General features: G+C 43.6%; 1 protein-coding gene across 1 annotated transcript in view; it reads right to left on the bottom strand.

The window, feature by feature from the left end:
• The window catches only part of LOC149997584 (myosin-13), a 48134-nt gene extending 33452 nt beyond the window's left edge, over window positions 1-14682 (bottom strand). Inside the window, exons 1-13 of the mRNA XM_090257489.1 lie at window positions 14419-14682; window positions 14177-14333; window positions 12586-12613; window positions 12385-12499; window positions 11298-11390; window positions 7359-7422; window positions 7149-7247; window positions 6941-7044; window positions 6049-6187; window positions 3317-3435; window positions 2447-2596; window positions 2160-2330; window positions 1082-1391 (exon numbers count right to left, since the gene is read on the bottom strand). Coding sequence (XP_090113615.1) covers window positions 1082-1391; window positions 2160-2330; window positions 2447-2596; window positions 3317-3435; window positions 6049-6187; window positions 6941-7044; window positions 7149-7247; window positions 7359-7422; window positions 11298-11390; window positions 12385-12499; window positions 12586-12613; window positions 14177-14333; window positions 14419-14682 — 1813 coding nt within the window. The remainder of the gene's footprint in view (window positions 1-1081; window positions 1392-2159; window positions 2331-2446; window positions 2597-3316; window positions 3436-6048; window positions 6188-6940; window positions 7045-7148; window positions 7248-7358; window positions 7423-11297; window positions 11391-12384; window positions 12500-12585; window positions 12614-14176; window positions 14334-14418) is intronic.
• Window positions 14683-17133: the final 2451 nt, after the last annotated feature.

The following is a 17133-nucleotide window of genomic DNA, read 5'->3' as shown; positions in this document are numbered from 1 at the left end:
TATGCAATATAGTTACAGAGAACTCTGATTATATTAAAAGAAGATGGTGTTAATTGCTCAGGTTTAAACTTATGTCCATGTTTATGTTCCACTACTCAAAGTATAGTAGACATTAATTTTTAAGAATGGTCTAATTATAGAGTGAATGATTATATTGCATATATTTTCAAAATAAAAGCATAAATCTGTCAAGTTTGTGCATTTAAGATCATCCATTATTTTTAAACCCTATTTTGATAAATCCTATATATATATATATATATATATCCTTAAAAAGTATACCAGCTTGGACAGCCACTTTGGAACAGCCTAGAAGTTCTTCAGAAAGGTTATACATAGAATTTTCACAACTCAGTGATCCCACTCCTAGGTGTATACCCAGGAGAACTGACAACACATTTACACATAGAAATTTGTATACAGATGGTTAAAGCAGCACTATTCACAATAGCCAAGAAGTGGAGACAACCCAAATGTCCACCAATTAATGAGGAGATGGACAAAATATGTAATCTACATACAATGGAATATTATTCATCTATAAAAAGAAGTGAAGTACTGCCATGTACCACAATATCAACCTTGAAAACATCAGGCTAAGTGAAAGAAGCCAGACACAAAAGACTATCCAGTGCATGATTTCATGTATGTAAAATGTCCAGAGTAGACAAGTCTATTGAGATAGAAAGTAGACTAGTCGTTGTTAGGGCTGGGCAAAGAGCGACTGAGAAGTGATGGCTGATGGGCTACAAAGGTGATGGAAGTGCTCTTGAATTAGATCATGGTGATGGTAAATGTATTAAAGCCACCAAATTGTTTAAAGGATGAATTTTATGGTGTATGAATGATATTTCAATTAAAAACTATTAGAGAATATGATATGACCTATAATGTCCACTGAGAGGTTTTGTTTAGCTTCATAGAATGCAGAGGACGAGTAGGAGAAAGGAAAATGGGCATCAGAGACAGACAGATAAAGCCAGCTCAGCCTGAAGCTTTGTTGACTACTGATTTTTTATAAGCAACGTTGGATTATGAATACTCAGAGATTTCCATGGGTTAAGAAAAAAAAGAATGTCACCTGCTTCTGCACCAGCATAGTTGGAAAAAAGGAAGGACAACAGCTTCAGTGACGACTTCTGGTACAGCCCAACCACGGTCTCATTCAGGGGGTCCTTGTTCTTGTCCAGCCAGCCGGCAATGTTGTAGTCCACGGTGCCCGCGTAGTGCACCAGCGAGAAGTGGGCCTCGGCCTTGCCTTTGACAACCTTGGGCTTCTGGAAGTTGCTGGACTTGCCCAGGTGCTGGTCATACAGCTTGTTCTTGAAGGAAGTGTCCGTGGCCTTGGGGAACATGCACTCCTCTTCCAGGATGGAGAAGATGCCCATGGGCTAGAAGGAGCATAACAGGCTGTACCTCAGTATTTAATGCTAGTGTGTTCCAATGGCTCCACTGTCTGCAGCAGCCAAAGATGACCTCTTTGGTGCCATTGCTCTGTTACTAGGAGCCCTGAACTACAAGTGCTGAGCGGGCAAGGCTCTTGCTCTGCTTGCTGCAATGATGGAACAGTGTTAGACATACAGTAGGTGCTTAATATTTGCTGAACAAAAGTACATGGAATGAAATTATGTGTATATAAATGTAGCTCACTTTTAGCAATAGGCTCACAAAAATGTGGTTATGTACATGGACATAAAGTAATGAGTAATATTTTAAACAGTCATATTCGGATTTCTTATTGGTCACTGCCTTCCAACACAACCAGTGTTCAAAACACTATGAATTCCTTTTTTACAGTTAATGTTATCTGCTGTTTTCATAGTGACATTCCAAGAGCCCCACTGCTCCACGGTCCCGCCTCCACGGGTCATTGGACAAGCCAGAAAGCTATGAAATGCCACAGTCCCGCTGGGCTCCCCATCACATTCCTGGGGATAACTGAGCCCTGGGATCTTAATCACCCATGTTGGGTGTCTGAATGGGTTCTGGGTGCTTTCCAAACACTTAGACTTTGTGTCTGAGGGGATTGACTCTCTGAGGGCTCACAGCCTGGGAGCGTGCAGTCAGGGGCAGCAGCGCATGAGCAGGAAAGAGGGCAAAGAGGTGATGATCCCAAGTAAAGAGGAGCTGTCCCTGTGGAGCAGCAGTTGCTCCTTTACCTTCTCGATGAGCTCGATGCAGGCTGCCAGGTCCATCCCGAAGTCGATGAACTCCCACTCGATGCCTTCCTTCTTGTACTCCTCCTGCTCCAGCACGAACATGTGGTGGTTGAAAAACTGCTGCAGCTTCTCATTGGTGAAGTTGATGCAGAGCTGCTCCAGGCTGTTGAACTGGGTGTTTCAAAGAAAAATGTTTGAGTGAGTCTGGAAAATTCGGTGGGGATTCAGCAAAGCAGACAGAAAGTAGAAGGGCCTTTTTAGGCCAGTTGTTCACCCAAACAACTCACATCAAAGATCTCAAAGCCAGCGATGTCCAGGACCCCGATGAAGTACTGCCTGGGCTGCTTGGTGTCCAGCTGCTGGTTGATGCGGGTGACCATCCACAGGAACATCTTCTCATAGACGGCTTTGGCCAGAGCACCCACGGCATTGATCACCTTGAGGAAGGATCACACACTCAACCCTCAAATTAGTGTTTTTATGGTTGTATTAAGGTGAGACATATTAAGTTGATGTCTTGAAGATTAAAAGCAGTTGGAAATTAACATTTCATAGAGTTCAACTTAGTATTAAATATTTCTTGAGTCTCATCATGTTTCCCATTTTCTGAGAACTATCCCATTTATAAGAATAATTTTCTAGCAACCGTGGTTATAACACATGACTCTAGCCCCTGGCCACACTTAATTGAACCAGAGGTTCATATTTGACCGAAAAAGAAGGTGGCTCCTGAGAATTTGGAATTGAGATCAGAAGACGCTGTTCTCAGTCTCAGGGTGAGGCTGGAACCAGAGAGGTATAAAGTTGGGAGCTAGGGGGTGGCCATGGGCAGGAGAGGTGGAGAAAAATTATCTGCCCAGTGAGGACATGACAGAAAAGAAGGGCAATGACATCCCCTGGAGCCCCAGAGAAGAAGCTGGAGAGAAGGCGCCTGGTTCCAGAGGGCTCTTCAGTTCTTGGCTCCAGCACCTCATGACACCCAATGGGCACCCCTGACTTGCATCCCTTCATTTACCCCTGAGGCCTAAGGATGAATTCCCCCTTCATGTTGAAGCCAGTTTCATAGGTATTTTTGATACCAGCAACCAAAACAACTTTAAGATGATGGTTAAAATATCAAAACACCCTAGTCAACTAGATTCAAGCACCTCCATTACCTGCTGGACATTTTGCCCTTTGGTGACATATTCATTTCCAACCTTCACCCTGGGGCAGCACAGGCCTTTCAGCATTTCTGCAGAATTCAGACCCATTAGGTATCCAACTTTGTCAGCCACTGGAGGAAGAGAGAAAAGGCATCACACAGGAACAGCAGCTGCTAAAGTGTCCAGTCAGGCCCTGGATCCTCGCAGAAATGTTTCCTATAACCCTCCTTGACATTTTTGTGTTCTGTTACATGCACCAGGCCTGGACTTGTCCAATGAAGCCTAAATTCCATAGTCCAGGAATCTAGGTTTTTAAAAGTTTTCCATTTGCCTTCTGGATGCAATCTTTAATGATAGGTTGATCTAGATCTACTAATATTTACATTTTACTTAAAAATACAGTGATCTAGTAATATTGGAGTCTGATAATACAACAAAATGTTAATTACCTTTCTACTTTGTTCAAGACTGTACTAATAGCTGAGAGAAGCATAAAACCTGGACCCAATCTTTAAGTGTTTGGAGATGGTCCAAAGTAGTTGACTATTGGCAACCTATAGTTCATTGGGAGTGAAGTTAACTCCAGGATGAACCTGGCTCCTGACATCACACTCATCGAGAAGGCAGAGAAATGCTGCTCCCCAGGGACAGCTCGTCCTTGGCTGACACCATCACCTCATTGTTGGTTAGGGACACACATTAATAAAAACCCAGGGCAGTATTGGCTAATACTTAATAAGAGGCCAAATGCATGCTTTCCTCCTTGCTCAAACTACCCTTTTTTACTGCTGTGTGCATTTTGGCAGACGCTAACATTATTCTTCTAGTCACCTAAAGTTGAAAGCGTGGGGTGATTATATCCTTTCTTCTCACTTATGGCATGTCTGTGCCAGGCACCAAAATCCTGCTTGTTTCACTTTAAAAATAGCTGGTGTTGCCATTGTTTCCAGGAACTGGGGAACAGGATGGTGACATGGAGCCTGGGCTGTGGAGTCAGGATGCTGGGGTTCAGATTTTGTCGGTGCTTCCTTATGCCTCAGTTTTGTCATTTGCGCATTGGGGGATGGTGAGAGCACCCCATTGGTCGGGCAGTTGTGAAGGGGCCTGGTGCAGAACGAGCACTCAATGAATGTTCACTGGGGCAGGGTCATCAGCAGCAGAACTCAGGCGTAGTTGCAGCCCCCAATTTCCCCTTTTCCAGGCTCTTCCTGGTCTTGAACACGGAGCACACGGCCCCCGGAGCTGGAAAGGGCCAGGGCCCCTGCTGCGATATATGTCAATGTGGTCTGCTCTTGCTGAGAGCCTGATACAAGTTTTTTCAAGGTCCCACACTCTCGGTGAGTCTGACTGCTTACAGATTAATTCCAGGATGTCACACATATGTCTCCTACTACTTGGAGCATCCATGGTTTCTGGTGCCCGCCATATATATTATAAACCACTTATCCTGGCACTCAATGCCTTCCCAAATGGATGCCAAAATAGTCATTTTTAAATTCTCATCTCTTATAGATCTGGTACACATACCCTTTTCTGTAGCCAAAGTGACCACTGTCTGCTCCTCAGTCGCCATCACATTCCTTCCTCTGCCCCCTTGCTCACCGCATTTCTTCTGACTAGAGGGCCCTCTCACCCTCCCCTTTCAGAGCCCTACCCATCCTTCAAAGTCCATGTCAGCACCCCATTCCCTCAGGAGGCCTTTCCTGACTACCCCAATCAGAAGTGCTTCCTGCTCTTACACTAAGTTTCTCTCCTGGTACATAGCTCATGCGCCATTGTGATAGGCAGGATTCCAAGATGGTGCCCAAGATTTGCACCCCCTGATGTATGGTCCCCATATAAGCCCCTCTCTTTGCATGTGGATGAAACCTGTGAACATGATAATAGTATATTTTTCCTGGGATGAGGTTACTAATCAGCTGACTTTGAGTAAATAACAAGAGAGATTTATCTTGGGCAAACCTAACCTAATCCGGTGGGCCTTTATGGGCAGTGATAAAGTCATACCTATATTTTTGGTCTTTAATTCAAGGCTATTGTTCCCTTCTGTCACCTGGGGTTCAATACCCACTGCTTTACACAGAGTGCAGTGTGAGAGACATGAGCCATGTGAACAGGGGCATATGGTTGATGGGTTCTGCTGCCATCAGCCCCACCCACTGCCCTCTGCTCTGTTTCCAGGCCCCTTGGAGATAAGGCAGAGGGGAATGGTGAGATCATCCATATGAGCGTCATGGGCAGGAAGATTTGTACACCGGTCCTTTGCTCAGGGTCAAGCTCAACAGATGTCAGAGTGGAAGAGAAACAGATGGGAGGATGAGACCTAGCTGCCACCTTACTAAAGGCTTCATCTTTGATCTGTCCAGGTGATTAGGAAAGTATTCTGGGTATTGATCATGACATGCACAGAGAGCAAATGAAGTTCCTTTAACCATAACCTCTCTTAAGCACCCACCTTAAAATAACAGGTAAACTGTGATGGTGAGAGACAGGGTGGATGGTGATTATTCATTTATGAGAATTACACTTTTTTTTTTTTCAAATATTCACCACTACACGATTTCTTGACTAAGTGAATAAACTAATAAACTTCCCCAGAGCATGTACAGTGAACTTTGGACAACTCAAATTCAGTTTGTACAATTTTCGAAGAGCAGCTCTTGAGATGAACACCAAGTTTATCACTCATGTGAACACAGGTGGAGAGTCAAATCCCCGTCCCCTTCCCAGGTGCAGGTGGCTACCTTCAGTGCCATCTGGCTCTGCCTGCTCCTCCCGCTGCTTCTGCTTGAACTTCATGTTCCCGTAGTGCATCACAGCGCCTGTGAGCTTATAGATCCCAACCTTCTCCTCTGAGCTGAAGCCCAGGATGTCAATGGCATTCTGGGAATTAAAAAAAGACAGCATCACAGCAGGATTCAGGGATCCAAATGCAGCTTTTCCCTAGCAAAGCCCCCACCCTTTCGTATAGCACATGACTTGCCCAAATAAGTGGATGACAGGTGGGGTATTGTTGCTTCGGAGTTAAAACTATTTCTTTAATTTAACATGTTTGTGTGGGCGGGTGAATATTATGTGAGTAACTGTTTTCTTTTATTGAATGAGAACTGATTTTAATCTTTTTCCAGTATGCATAGATTTGAGAAATATTTTTTTGGATGAGGCGCTAGGAGCCATTGTGTGTGATACAGGGAAAAAGAAGTCTTACGGACATTGTCTGAGAAATAGTGTCCAATAGCTTCAGAGCTTGTCATTGTAATCCGGGAATTCCACTATTGTTCAGAATCAAGACAGTGTGGCATCCTGGGTTGTTAGGACTGGAAGGGGAGACTGTCAGAGAGAACACCCGTATTCTCCAAATGAGAAAGAACCAACTTTGGCAGAGCCCTCTATGTATTAGCACGGAGTCAGGCACCATGCATGTGTTAGCTCATTAAGTCCCTATGAAAGCCTTGTAGGTACACAGGTTTTTCTAAATTCCCAGTTGAAGAACAGAGGTTCTAAGAAGGGTAAGTAATCTGTCCCAAGTCATATAGACAGGAAGTGATGAGACTGGGACTGGAGGCAGCACTGGGTCACTTAAAAGCTTATAGCAATAATTCTATGCTTAGATAAATAAGTAAATGCAATGCTTACATCCGTCGCCAACAGTTCTTCACTGTCATCAATGCTGGCCACCGTGACCTCTCCTTGGCTCACAAAGGGGAAGTCAAAGGGATTGGTTGTGATCAGAAGCAGGTCTGTGGAACATGAAGATCCCTTTAGCATCTTAGGCACAGCTTACTCTGGGGTGTTTTCCAATGTGACTGATTTGGAAGATGAGAACAGTATTCTAAGAACTTACCAATTAGTTCTGGTTTCTGGTTTGACATGATTTGGTAAAAAATATGATAGCTTCTCTCACTGGATAACTGAAATGTCACTCTGGATTTTTCTAAGAGATCTAAGGTAACAAAAAAAAAAAAAAAAAGAAAAAGAAAAAAAGGGATTTCTGGTTCCTGAGAGATGGCTTTGTGCCAAATACCAAAATACCAAATAGTGTATTCAGACTCACAGGTTTCAATGTCTGCCGATGCCAGTTTTCCTGAGGCTCCAAAATGAATCCGAATAAACTTCCCCTGTCGAACGGCAGGTGACAAACACTACGGTTATTTTTTTTCGATGGTATTGTGGCTGGCCTCCGCTAGGTGCTACCACAGAGGGGTGGGGAGTATAGGGTAAGGGAAGAAGTAATGCTGGAAGCATGAGGGCTACCTTTCACTCTGTTTGCCAGCCAAGACTCAGGTAGCTCCACCCAAAGTGCCCGGCCCTGTACCTATCGCTCTGGGGATCCCAAAGCCCCCCTCTCCAACTCTCTGCTTGGGACCACCTCACTTGAGCCTTCTCCTTGGATTATCCTGCTCTCCTGCACCTGGATTCTCAAACTTTTAAAAATTTACTTTTCATTACATTTATTGGGGTGACATTGATTAATAAAATTAGGTTTCTGGTGTATATTTCTACAATACACCATCTGTATATTGTACTGTGGGTTCGTCACCTCAAGTCAAGTCTCCTTCCATCACCATGTATCCCCCTTTACCCTCTGCTACCTCCCCCACCCCCTTTCCTTCTAGTAACCACCATCATCTGTGTCTGTGAGTTTTTTTTCTTAACCCATTCACTTTTTTACCCAGCCCCCACCAAACACCTCCTCTCTGACAGCAGTCAGTCTGTTCTCTGCCTCTAGGAGTCTGCTTCTGTTTTGTTTGTTTGCTTATTTTGTGATTAAATTCCACATATAAGTGAAGTCGTGTGGCATTAGTCTTTCCCTGACTGGCTTATTTCATTTACAACAATACCCTCTAGGTCCACCCATGCTGGCACGAAAGCTTTTTTAACCACTCATCTACTGATGGGCACTTGGGCTGCTTCCACATCCTTGCAATTGTAAATAATACTGCAGTGACCACAGGGGTGCATATATTCTTTTGAATTAATGTTTCAGGTTTCTTTGAATATATTCCCAGAGATGAAGTTGCTAAATCATAAGGCAGTTCCATTTTAAATTTTTTGAGGAAACTCCATACTCTTCTACAGTAGCTGTACCAGTATTTATTCCCACCAACAGTGTGCTAGGGTTCCCTTCTCTTCACATCCTCGCAGTATTTGCTGTTTGTTGATTTATTGATGATAGTTATTCTGACAGGTGTGAGGTGATATCTCATTGTGGTTTTAGTTCATATTTCTCTGATGATTAATGATGTTGAGAATCTTTTAATGTCTACTGGCCATCTGTGTGTCCTCTTTGGAGAAGTGTTTATTCAGGTCCTTTGTCTACTTTTTAATTGAATTGCTTGTTTTTTTTGGTATTGAGTTGTAGAGGTTCTTTATAAATTTTGGATATGAACCCCTTACCAGATGTATCATTGGCGAATATGTTCCCCCATTCAGGTGGTTGTCTTTTCATTTTGTTGATGGTTTCCTTTGCTGTGCAAAACTTTTTCATTTGATGTAGTCCCATTTGTTTATTTTTTTCTTTTGGAGATATATCAGAAAAAAATATTGCTATGAAAAATATCTGAGATTTCATTGCCTATGTTTTGTTCTAGGGTATTTATGTTATTGAGTTTCATATTTAAGTCTTTAATGCATTTTTAGTTTATTCTTGAGTCTGTTGTAAGAAAGTAGTTCTAGTTTCATTTTTTGCATATTATCTGCCCAACTTTCCCAAGATCATTTATTGAAAAAAAAAAACGAAAAAACAAAACTGTCTTTAGCCCATTGTATATTCTTGCCTCCTTTGTCAAATATTAATTGACCATAAAAGTGTAAGTTGATTTTTGGGCTCTCTATTTGGTTCCATTGATCTGTATGTCTGGTTTTATGCCAGTACCATGCTGCTTTGATTACTATGGCCTTATAGAATAGTTTTGATATCAGGTAGCATGATACCTCCAACTTTGTTCTCCTTTCTAAAGATTGCTGAGGCTATTTTGGGTCTTTTTGTGGTTTTATGTAAATTTTTTGGAATATTCATTCTAGTTCTGTGAAATACACCATTGGTAACTTTATAAGACTTGTACTGAATCTATAGATTGCTTTGGGTAGTATGAACATTTTAATGACGTTAATTCTTTTTACCCATGAATACAATATATGCTTCCACTTATTTGTATCTTCTTTAATTTCTTCCTTCAGTGTATTATCATTTTCTGAGTACAGGTCTTTTACATTCTACTTAAAGTTTCAAACTCTTCATAACACCTTTGATAGCCTGGCTGGACCATCTATCTGACTTCTTCTTTGGATCAGGGTGTTAATTCTGAGATTCTTTGCCTCAGTTTCCCTTACCGCTTACTATAGCCAAACCTGTCTCCTAGGATCAGGCCAGGCTCCCTAGCTCCCAAAAGACCCACTCAGAGTCTGAATTCTTTCCTTTTTGGAGAGCAAGAGGTAAAACTGTGTGTGTGTGTGTGTGTGCATATTCCTTGCTTACCTTATTTGCTTAAATAATCTCTACCACACTGTGAGTGAATTTGAGGGCAAAATGTTGCTTTCCTTGTTTACTCACAGTCTGGCATGCAGTTGGTATTCAAGGATATTCTCAATAAAACTTAAGAAGATTTAGTGAGGCCCTGGCTGGTAGCTCAGTGGTTAGAGCATCATTTTTTCTCTCTCTGTCTCTCTCTCTCTCTCTTTCTCTCTCTCTCTCTCTCTCTCTCTCTCTCTCTCTCTCTCTCTCTCTCTCTCTCTCTCTTTCTCTCTCTCTCTCTCTCTGCCCTTCCATTCTCTCAAATGAATAAATAAAGAAGAGTTAGTGAAGTGTCAGTGGAGGTATTGTCTGAATTATAAGTGTTTGGTCTTTAGTATTTTTATCTGCTTAATGGAGGATGATGGAAATTTTTGCCTGCACATGTTTACTTGGAGGGTGAGAGGTGGATGGAATAACCAGAACCAGTGTGACTTCTGGGTCAGGGCCAAGAGGAGAGGCCTATGGACAAAATGAATGGAAGTGAGACTGGGGAGTAACTGAAAGCAGTGTCTTCCACTTTAAGCTGGTGCCAGATTAGTGCAATAACTAACTTAGTCCATGCATGTTTAACACACCTCTGCTGTGTAACATATACCCAGATCCCGTACAAGGAAGAGTTTAGTTGTGCATCGGGAAGACAAACATGCAAACGGGCAAAGCACAGAGGACCAAGGGAAAGAAAGAAGGGTCAGGGCTTTCAGCCAGTTTTCAATTCATGCACCTACTTTTTCATCAAATATGATTTTATCTTGGAGAACTAGCAATAAAATGCAAGCTTGATATCATCCAGCTACTGACATGGATAAACTTTTGATGTACTTTTGCAACTATAGGCATAAATGGAGATTTTACCTTCGGGTTCTTGCTCCACTAGCCAGTGAAATTAGATAGAGGGCTGAAGTTCTGTGTTTTTCTTTTTCTTTTCTTTTTTTCTAATGTGCAAGGGAATACCTCATTGGTTGAGCTAATCCTAAGTGAAATATTGATGGATGAACAGAGCCTTCAAGATCTTGAATATCAACTTATTCCCAATTTTTGGGCTCTTACACCTTCAACAGGTTTTCCCTACTCTCAATGCCTCCTGACTTGGAGGAGTTTAGATCCACTAACTTACTTCACACTATGGTTTCTGTGGCTAATAACTCAATGGCTATTTCTCAGTGGGCTTCTGCAATTTTAAATGTTTCCATTGAGAGAAACCAATTTTAGCATAAAGGAATTGCTCTCTGCTTGTGACCTCAGGATGCTCTGAGGTGATGTTGACTAGTTAGGGAAAGCTGTTAAATCCTCCCTCTGCCATAAACAAGCCAATACTGTCTTCAACATGTTTGAGAATATCTCAGTTGGATAGGTTGATCTGATCATTTGGGGGAGAGAATAAGGCCAGGTATATTCTAGTTTATGTGACAATGTTCGTATCCAGCATTGGAAGAAAGTGCTTGGTTTTGGGGGAGAGTAGAAAATTGGACTGGGTCTTACAAATCTCGAGGAGTTGTCATTCCTCACGGTCTTGGCATTTCCAAAGGCCTCCAGCAGGGGGTTGGCCTGGATAATCTGATCCTCCAGGGTCCCCTAATAATAAAAAACAAGAAGAAAAGAGAGGACATTGAATGTCTTCTGAAGTATCCCCTTGGTGAGACTCAGAAGTGTGGATGCTCTGGGCAAGGTCCAGGGAGAGATGTCGACCAGCCCAGACTGCTGGCCAGTGAAGATGTTCAAAGTTACCCACAGTCCCATCCCACCCAAGGAGTCTACAAGGTCCCACCCCAGGGAGGGCTTTGTTTGCACAGCATCAGAGTGACTTCTGCCACACCAGACTCCAAGCTCCATCTTGATTTCTCTGGCTGCCTTTCTTCTCTGATAACGTTTCATCAAACCTTGGGTTTTTAGAATATATACCCCTATTACTGCATGCATCATGACTCATCTAATACAGACATTTGGGTTCAGAAGTACACATATAAATAGAATGTGAGCCATGAGAGGGACCCAACAGGTCATATGACAGAAACACCGATTCTCAAAAAGATGTTTAAGTAGCAAAAAATATTTCATGAGAATGATTCCTCAGAAACCCACTTATGAAAAATAGAGGTTTTACCCTCACCCCCTCCATAATTGCTTATCATCCTGGCTCTGAAGTGGTTTGAAAAATACTGTCCAGCACAGTGGTTCTCCAAGTGTGACCCCGGACCCACAGCAAGAATGGTGGGAATATGTTAGAAATGCAAAATATCAGGATTGTGAATGCGAGGTAGAAATTTCAATCAGAAATTCTGGGCCTGGGCCTCAGCCATTGGTTGTTAACAAGCGCCCTTGGTGATTCTGATGCGTGCTCCAGTTTGAGAACCGCTGGCCCAAACCACCCCTTCTCCAGAGGAGGATGTGCAGTTGCTCAGGGTCACTCGGCTGTTACTGATGGAGCTGGTGCAAGAGCCTGAGCCCACAAGGTGGAACCCCGTAAGCACTGCTGGAGCGAGACCTTGTGCTGTGCATCTGCTGAGCACAAAGCCCTGCGGGCACTTGGCACCCACCCAGCCAGCCTCCGGGTGCAGGCATTGCTCACCTGCATTTTGCCTGGCTGCTGTTGCTCCTTCTTCTTGTCCCCAGTAACTGCAATTGTTGCAAAGTACTGGATGACACGCTTGGTGTTTACTGTCTTCCCCGCACCGGATTCTCCGCTGTTGATTGAAAAGTAAGTGAAATAAAGGGGAGTGGAAGGGGTGGCACTGACTTCCAAGTCATGGTACACACACAGGATACTCACGTGATGAGAATGGACTGGTTGTCTCGATCTAGAAATGCACAGGGAAGCAAAACAAAATAAATAAGCAATAAAAACAGAGAACATCAAAACTGGGCAATGTTGGGGGTGGTTAGAGGCCAGGAGTTCTAGTCCTAGAAGTGTGATGATTTGGGCACATCTAATTTTCTTTGAGATAATTTGTGCAGATTTCCCGAATGTGCAATGTGGGGTGTGCAGTATGGACAGCATGGGGGGTGAACAGGGAACCCCACAGTGTGATGTTATCAGTGTTCACAGGAGCACTCTCTCATCTCCCTTCTTAACAAAGAAAGTAAGTGTCAGACTCAGAGGCTTAGGAGAAGCCACGTTTTCTAACTAGACTCTGTGGACACTGATGGATTGTCATTGCAGTTTTCTTTTGCCTTTACCTTCTACTTGTGAAAAGCGATGGTTTTCCATTTTGTTATGGGTTGAATTGTGTCTGTCCCCCACCACTCCAACTCATATGTTGAAGTGTAACCCCCAGGACCTCAGAATGTGGAGCTTATTTGGTAATAGGGTCATTGTAGATGTAATTAGTTAAGATTAGGTCATATGGAGTAGGTGGATGTCTAATCCAACATGACAGGTGTCCTTATACAAAGAGGAAACTTGGAGACAGATGCATACAGGGAGAACACCATGTGAACATGAAGGCAGAGATTGAGATGATGCTTCTCCAAGCCAAGGAATACCAAAGACGGCCAGCAAACCCCCAGAAGCTATAAGAGAGGCATGGAACAGATCCTCCCTCTCAGCCCTCAGAAGGAACTGACTCTGCTAACACCTGGATCTCAGACTTCCGGCCTCCAGCACTGGGAGACAATATATTTCTGTCGCTTAAGCCACCCACCAGCGGTGCTTTGTTACAGAGCCCTAGGAAACTGCTGCAGGTAGCGATACTGATCTGCCTTTTAAAGCTGATGTAGCTTTAGCCCATTTGAAGGCAAATATGAAGTATGCAGAAATAGTGGGGATTGTGAATGTGAGACAGGAGTGACTGAAGTTGGACGACATTTAGTAGATGACATTTAAGTGTCGCCAGATCCCAGATGCTTGCTTCTACTTATGTCTGTGCCAAGTCATGTCAGGTAAAAGCTGAAGAGACAGAAGTGATAGTAGGAATGATGGAGCGGTGGTATTCCCACCTCTCTATTCCTTGGGCCCTTCTGGAAAGTTAGTGAACAGAAAGAGAAGCATGAGTCTGGAGAGGAAGACAGGTGAAGGGACAGCACTGTGTGCCTTTTTCCAGCTTTATATTCCTAAGTGTCTGCTATCATAGTCTCTCTTTCACGTGTGCCCATGTTGGGGGGTGGGGGTCCCTTGGGGGTGAGAGCAGGGCGCTTCCTTGAGTTCCACATTCCCCCAGATAAGCCTGTGTTCAGTGTGGCTTCAGTCTATGCACCATGACTGGGAATGGGAGACATGGCACCCCTGGTTTTCCATCATGAAGTCATCTGAGTCTCCTAAGGTCACTTTGATCATTGAACCATTCACATAGCCGAGTCCTCTGAAGGGCTTGAATAATTAATTATAAACTATTTTTTAAATGTGGATTGAAGAAATTACTCACCAGTTAGCATGAACTGATAGGCGTTGTCCGAGATGGAGAAGATGTGGGGCGGGGCCTCCTGGCGCTTCTTGCCTCGGTAGGCCGTCACCACCTCGGGGTTGTACACCGGCAGCCACTTGTAGGGGTTGACGGTGACACAGAAGAGGCCCGAGTAGGTCTGAGAAAGTCAGAAAATGCAGCATGTGGATGTTGTTTTTACTCAGAGAGAGAAATGGAATTAACAGGCATAGAAGAGCACTCACGTAGATCATCCAGGCTGCATAACGCTCTTTGAGGTTGTACAGCACTCCAGGCTCGTGCAGATGAGTCATCATGGCCATGTCCTCGATCTTGTCAAATTTGGGAGGGTTCATGGGAAACACCTGGTCACTCTTCAGAGTGAGCGTCTGGGTATTGAGAGGAAGAACACATGATGAGTATGGGGCCGATGATTCATACCCCACTCTGCTGGTGTGGAGGAAGCAGCGTGAAACTGCTTGAGACTGACGGATAGCTTTACACACCATTTCCACGCCCAGAGATGATCCACAACTAACTGTCTTTGAGGAACCTAATTCTGGTCAAACTGTGTAACCAATTCAGGTGTGATGCCCCTAGTTAGCAGACCATTCTGTGTGCCAGGAGTGGGTTAGAGGTGTGCAGAGCGATAGAGCCTTTCAGCCCTCAAGGTCCAGGTGGGAGTCAGGATGGCCAAGACCAGGGCAGCTTGCCTCTGTTTACCCCATTTGCTGTGAGCACTTGGATGAGACAAAGGCTGGAAGGTTGGAAGGATGATTCCAATGTATTCTGTGCACCTCCACCTCGATACCTCTGCTTACATGGGTTCTTGTGTCTGACATGTCTTCATTGAAATGATGTCTAGAAAATCTCAAATTTCAGCTCAAGGGCCGTCTCTTCCATGACATTTTTCCTCTCTCCACAGTCTTTTCAAGGTTTTCACAACTATTTTTGCATCACAGGCCATGGCTGAACAACATTTTGAGACTATTACTTAAATTTCTCCACTCCGTGTTTTCTCCACCTTTCTCCCTGAGCCAAGCACACCACTGACTCTGCACCCCGTTACAAGGGAGAAGTAAACAATAGGGCCCAAGAGAGAAAGAGCCTGTAAGGTGTTCCCGCTTTTGTTTTCCAAAAGCCTAAATCATTACAAAAACACTGAGGGTCTTACTGAAAAGATAAAAGAAAGGGGATTTGTTGGTGTAGATCAAATCTCTTGAGGAAAGAAGACTCTCCCGCCACACTGCCCTGCACTAGAAAGCCATACCCAAGGGAATGTCTGTGAATCCTGAAGTTTCAGACTCTGGAACTCGTTTCTTAGCAGATCCTTCAGGGATGCAGTGAGACCCCAGAATGATTTTTTATAAGGTTCTGAAAATGTGACACAATCCTGGGGGAACCCCAAGAATGATTGAAGAAAATTTAATTTCTAAATTCACAATTTCCCAGTGAAAATAGTCTGAAATCAGAGTTTAAATGCAATATTAAAAAAAAAAAAAGGATCTGGCTACTACGTCCAAGTTTGTGACCTGGGGTTCATATTGGCCATGCATATTTTGATTTCCACACTAGATGATAAATTTTGGGAAGGCAGGTGCTAAATTTGCTTATATTTGGAAAGTGACAGATGCTGAGACCTGACGTGGTGGGTGTCCAGTAAATATTGAATTGAATGGTACACTGTAATTTTCTACACTAAACTAGGCATTGCCTCTGGAGCTTCCTCTGTAAGTCACTCTGATGCCTCGAGAGGTATATTTGGTCGGTCTACCCAGTAACAATCAGCATCAATCTCTTCCTTAAATAGCCCACACTCTTCCACCCTCACCCTCCCTTTTCTCCAAAGCAAATATCACAAAAACTCTCAAAGCCCAAGTCCTTAGAGAAGAGAAGTAGGAGCAAAGGTGTGTGTAACAGCGGTTTGCACCTGCTACTTCACTGCAGAATAGGCAAATGTCAGACTCCTGTGGGCCAGCCTGCAATTTCTAATATTCCACCCCAAAGGAAAATGAGATGCCTTTATTATCAAAGACATGTGAGATCAACACTTACCCGGTCATCGAGGGTCTTGACTATGACTTTGTCATCTTCCCTGCTCTGAATCATACCTTTCACGTATAATTCCTTATCATCCACTGCAAAGCAGGCTTTCTTAGAATCAAATGGGCGATTTTGCGCTTCAATTCTCTCCTTCTCTGGTTTCCGCAGATAGGGAGCTGCTTCTCCAAAAACGGCCATTTCTGCATCTGAGCTCATGACTGCAGGGGGCTGGGAAGGCCAGACAAGGACTGCTGAGTCTGGGGTCCGGGGCACAACTGAATCTGAAGGGTCTCACCCTGTCATTTCCATTTAAAAGTTCCTGGGATTAATCTAGGACCAAGTCTAGAGGGGTAGAGTGGGCAAGCAGGAATGAGCTGACGAGGATATTTTACCCCCAAAAAAGTTTGAGTTGTTTTCATTTCTGAGTGTTGATTCTGGGAATCTCTCTTAGTTCAGCCCAATGCCTGGAAGTCTGAACCAATTAGAGGAAGTCAAGGTGAACCCAATAAAAGAAGCCTTTCTTAATTATGCATTATGTTTGAGCCCCGTAATCTCAGTGCCATCACCAAATCTTAAAGATGTCTGAAAAGAACGATAGAAATGTTGATAATTCCTAGTAGAAATTTCAGACAGCCCAGTGAAAAGTAATGAGCTGACTTAAAACATTGCCACACTTATTTAGCTAATTACAGGTAACAAGGTGATGGGAGGCATTATGGGTTCCAAACTTTCACATGCACCAGAATTACCTGGAGGTCTTTTTAAAACATGGATTTCTAGGTTTCAACCCCAGGGTTTTTGATTCATCAGGTCTAGTGGAAGCCTGAATTTGCATTTCCAGTGAGTTCCTAGGCAGTGCTGATGCCGTTCTTCCAGGGACCACTCTCTGAGACCTGCTGGCATACAGCCTTCCTGTT

The sequence above is a fragment of the Furipterus horrens genome, unplaced genomic scaffold, assembly GCF_987537825.1.
Source record: "Furipterus horrens unplaced genomic scaffold, mFurHor1.1.pri manual_scaffold_11, whole genome shotgun sequence".
Taxonomy (NCBI): domain Eukaryota; kingdom Metazoa; phylum Chordata; class Mammalia; order Chiroptera; family Furipteridae; genus Furipterus; species Furipterus horrens.
This window is presented reverse-complemented; position numbering and strand designations above follow the sequence as displayed.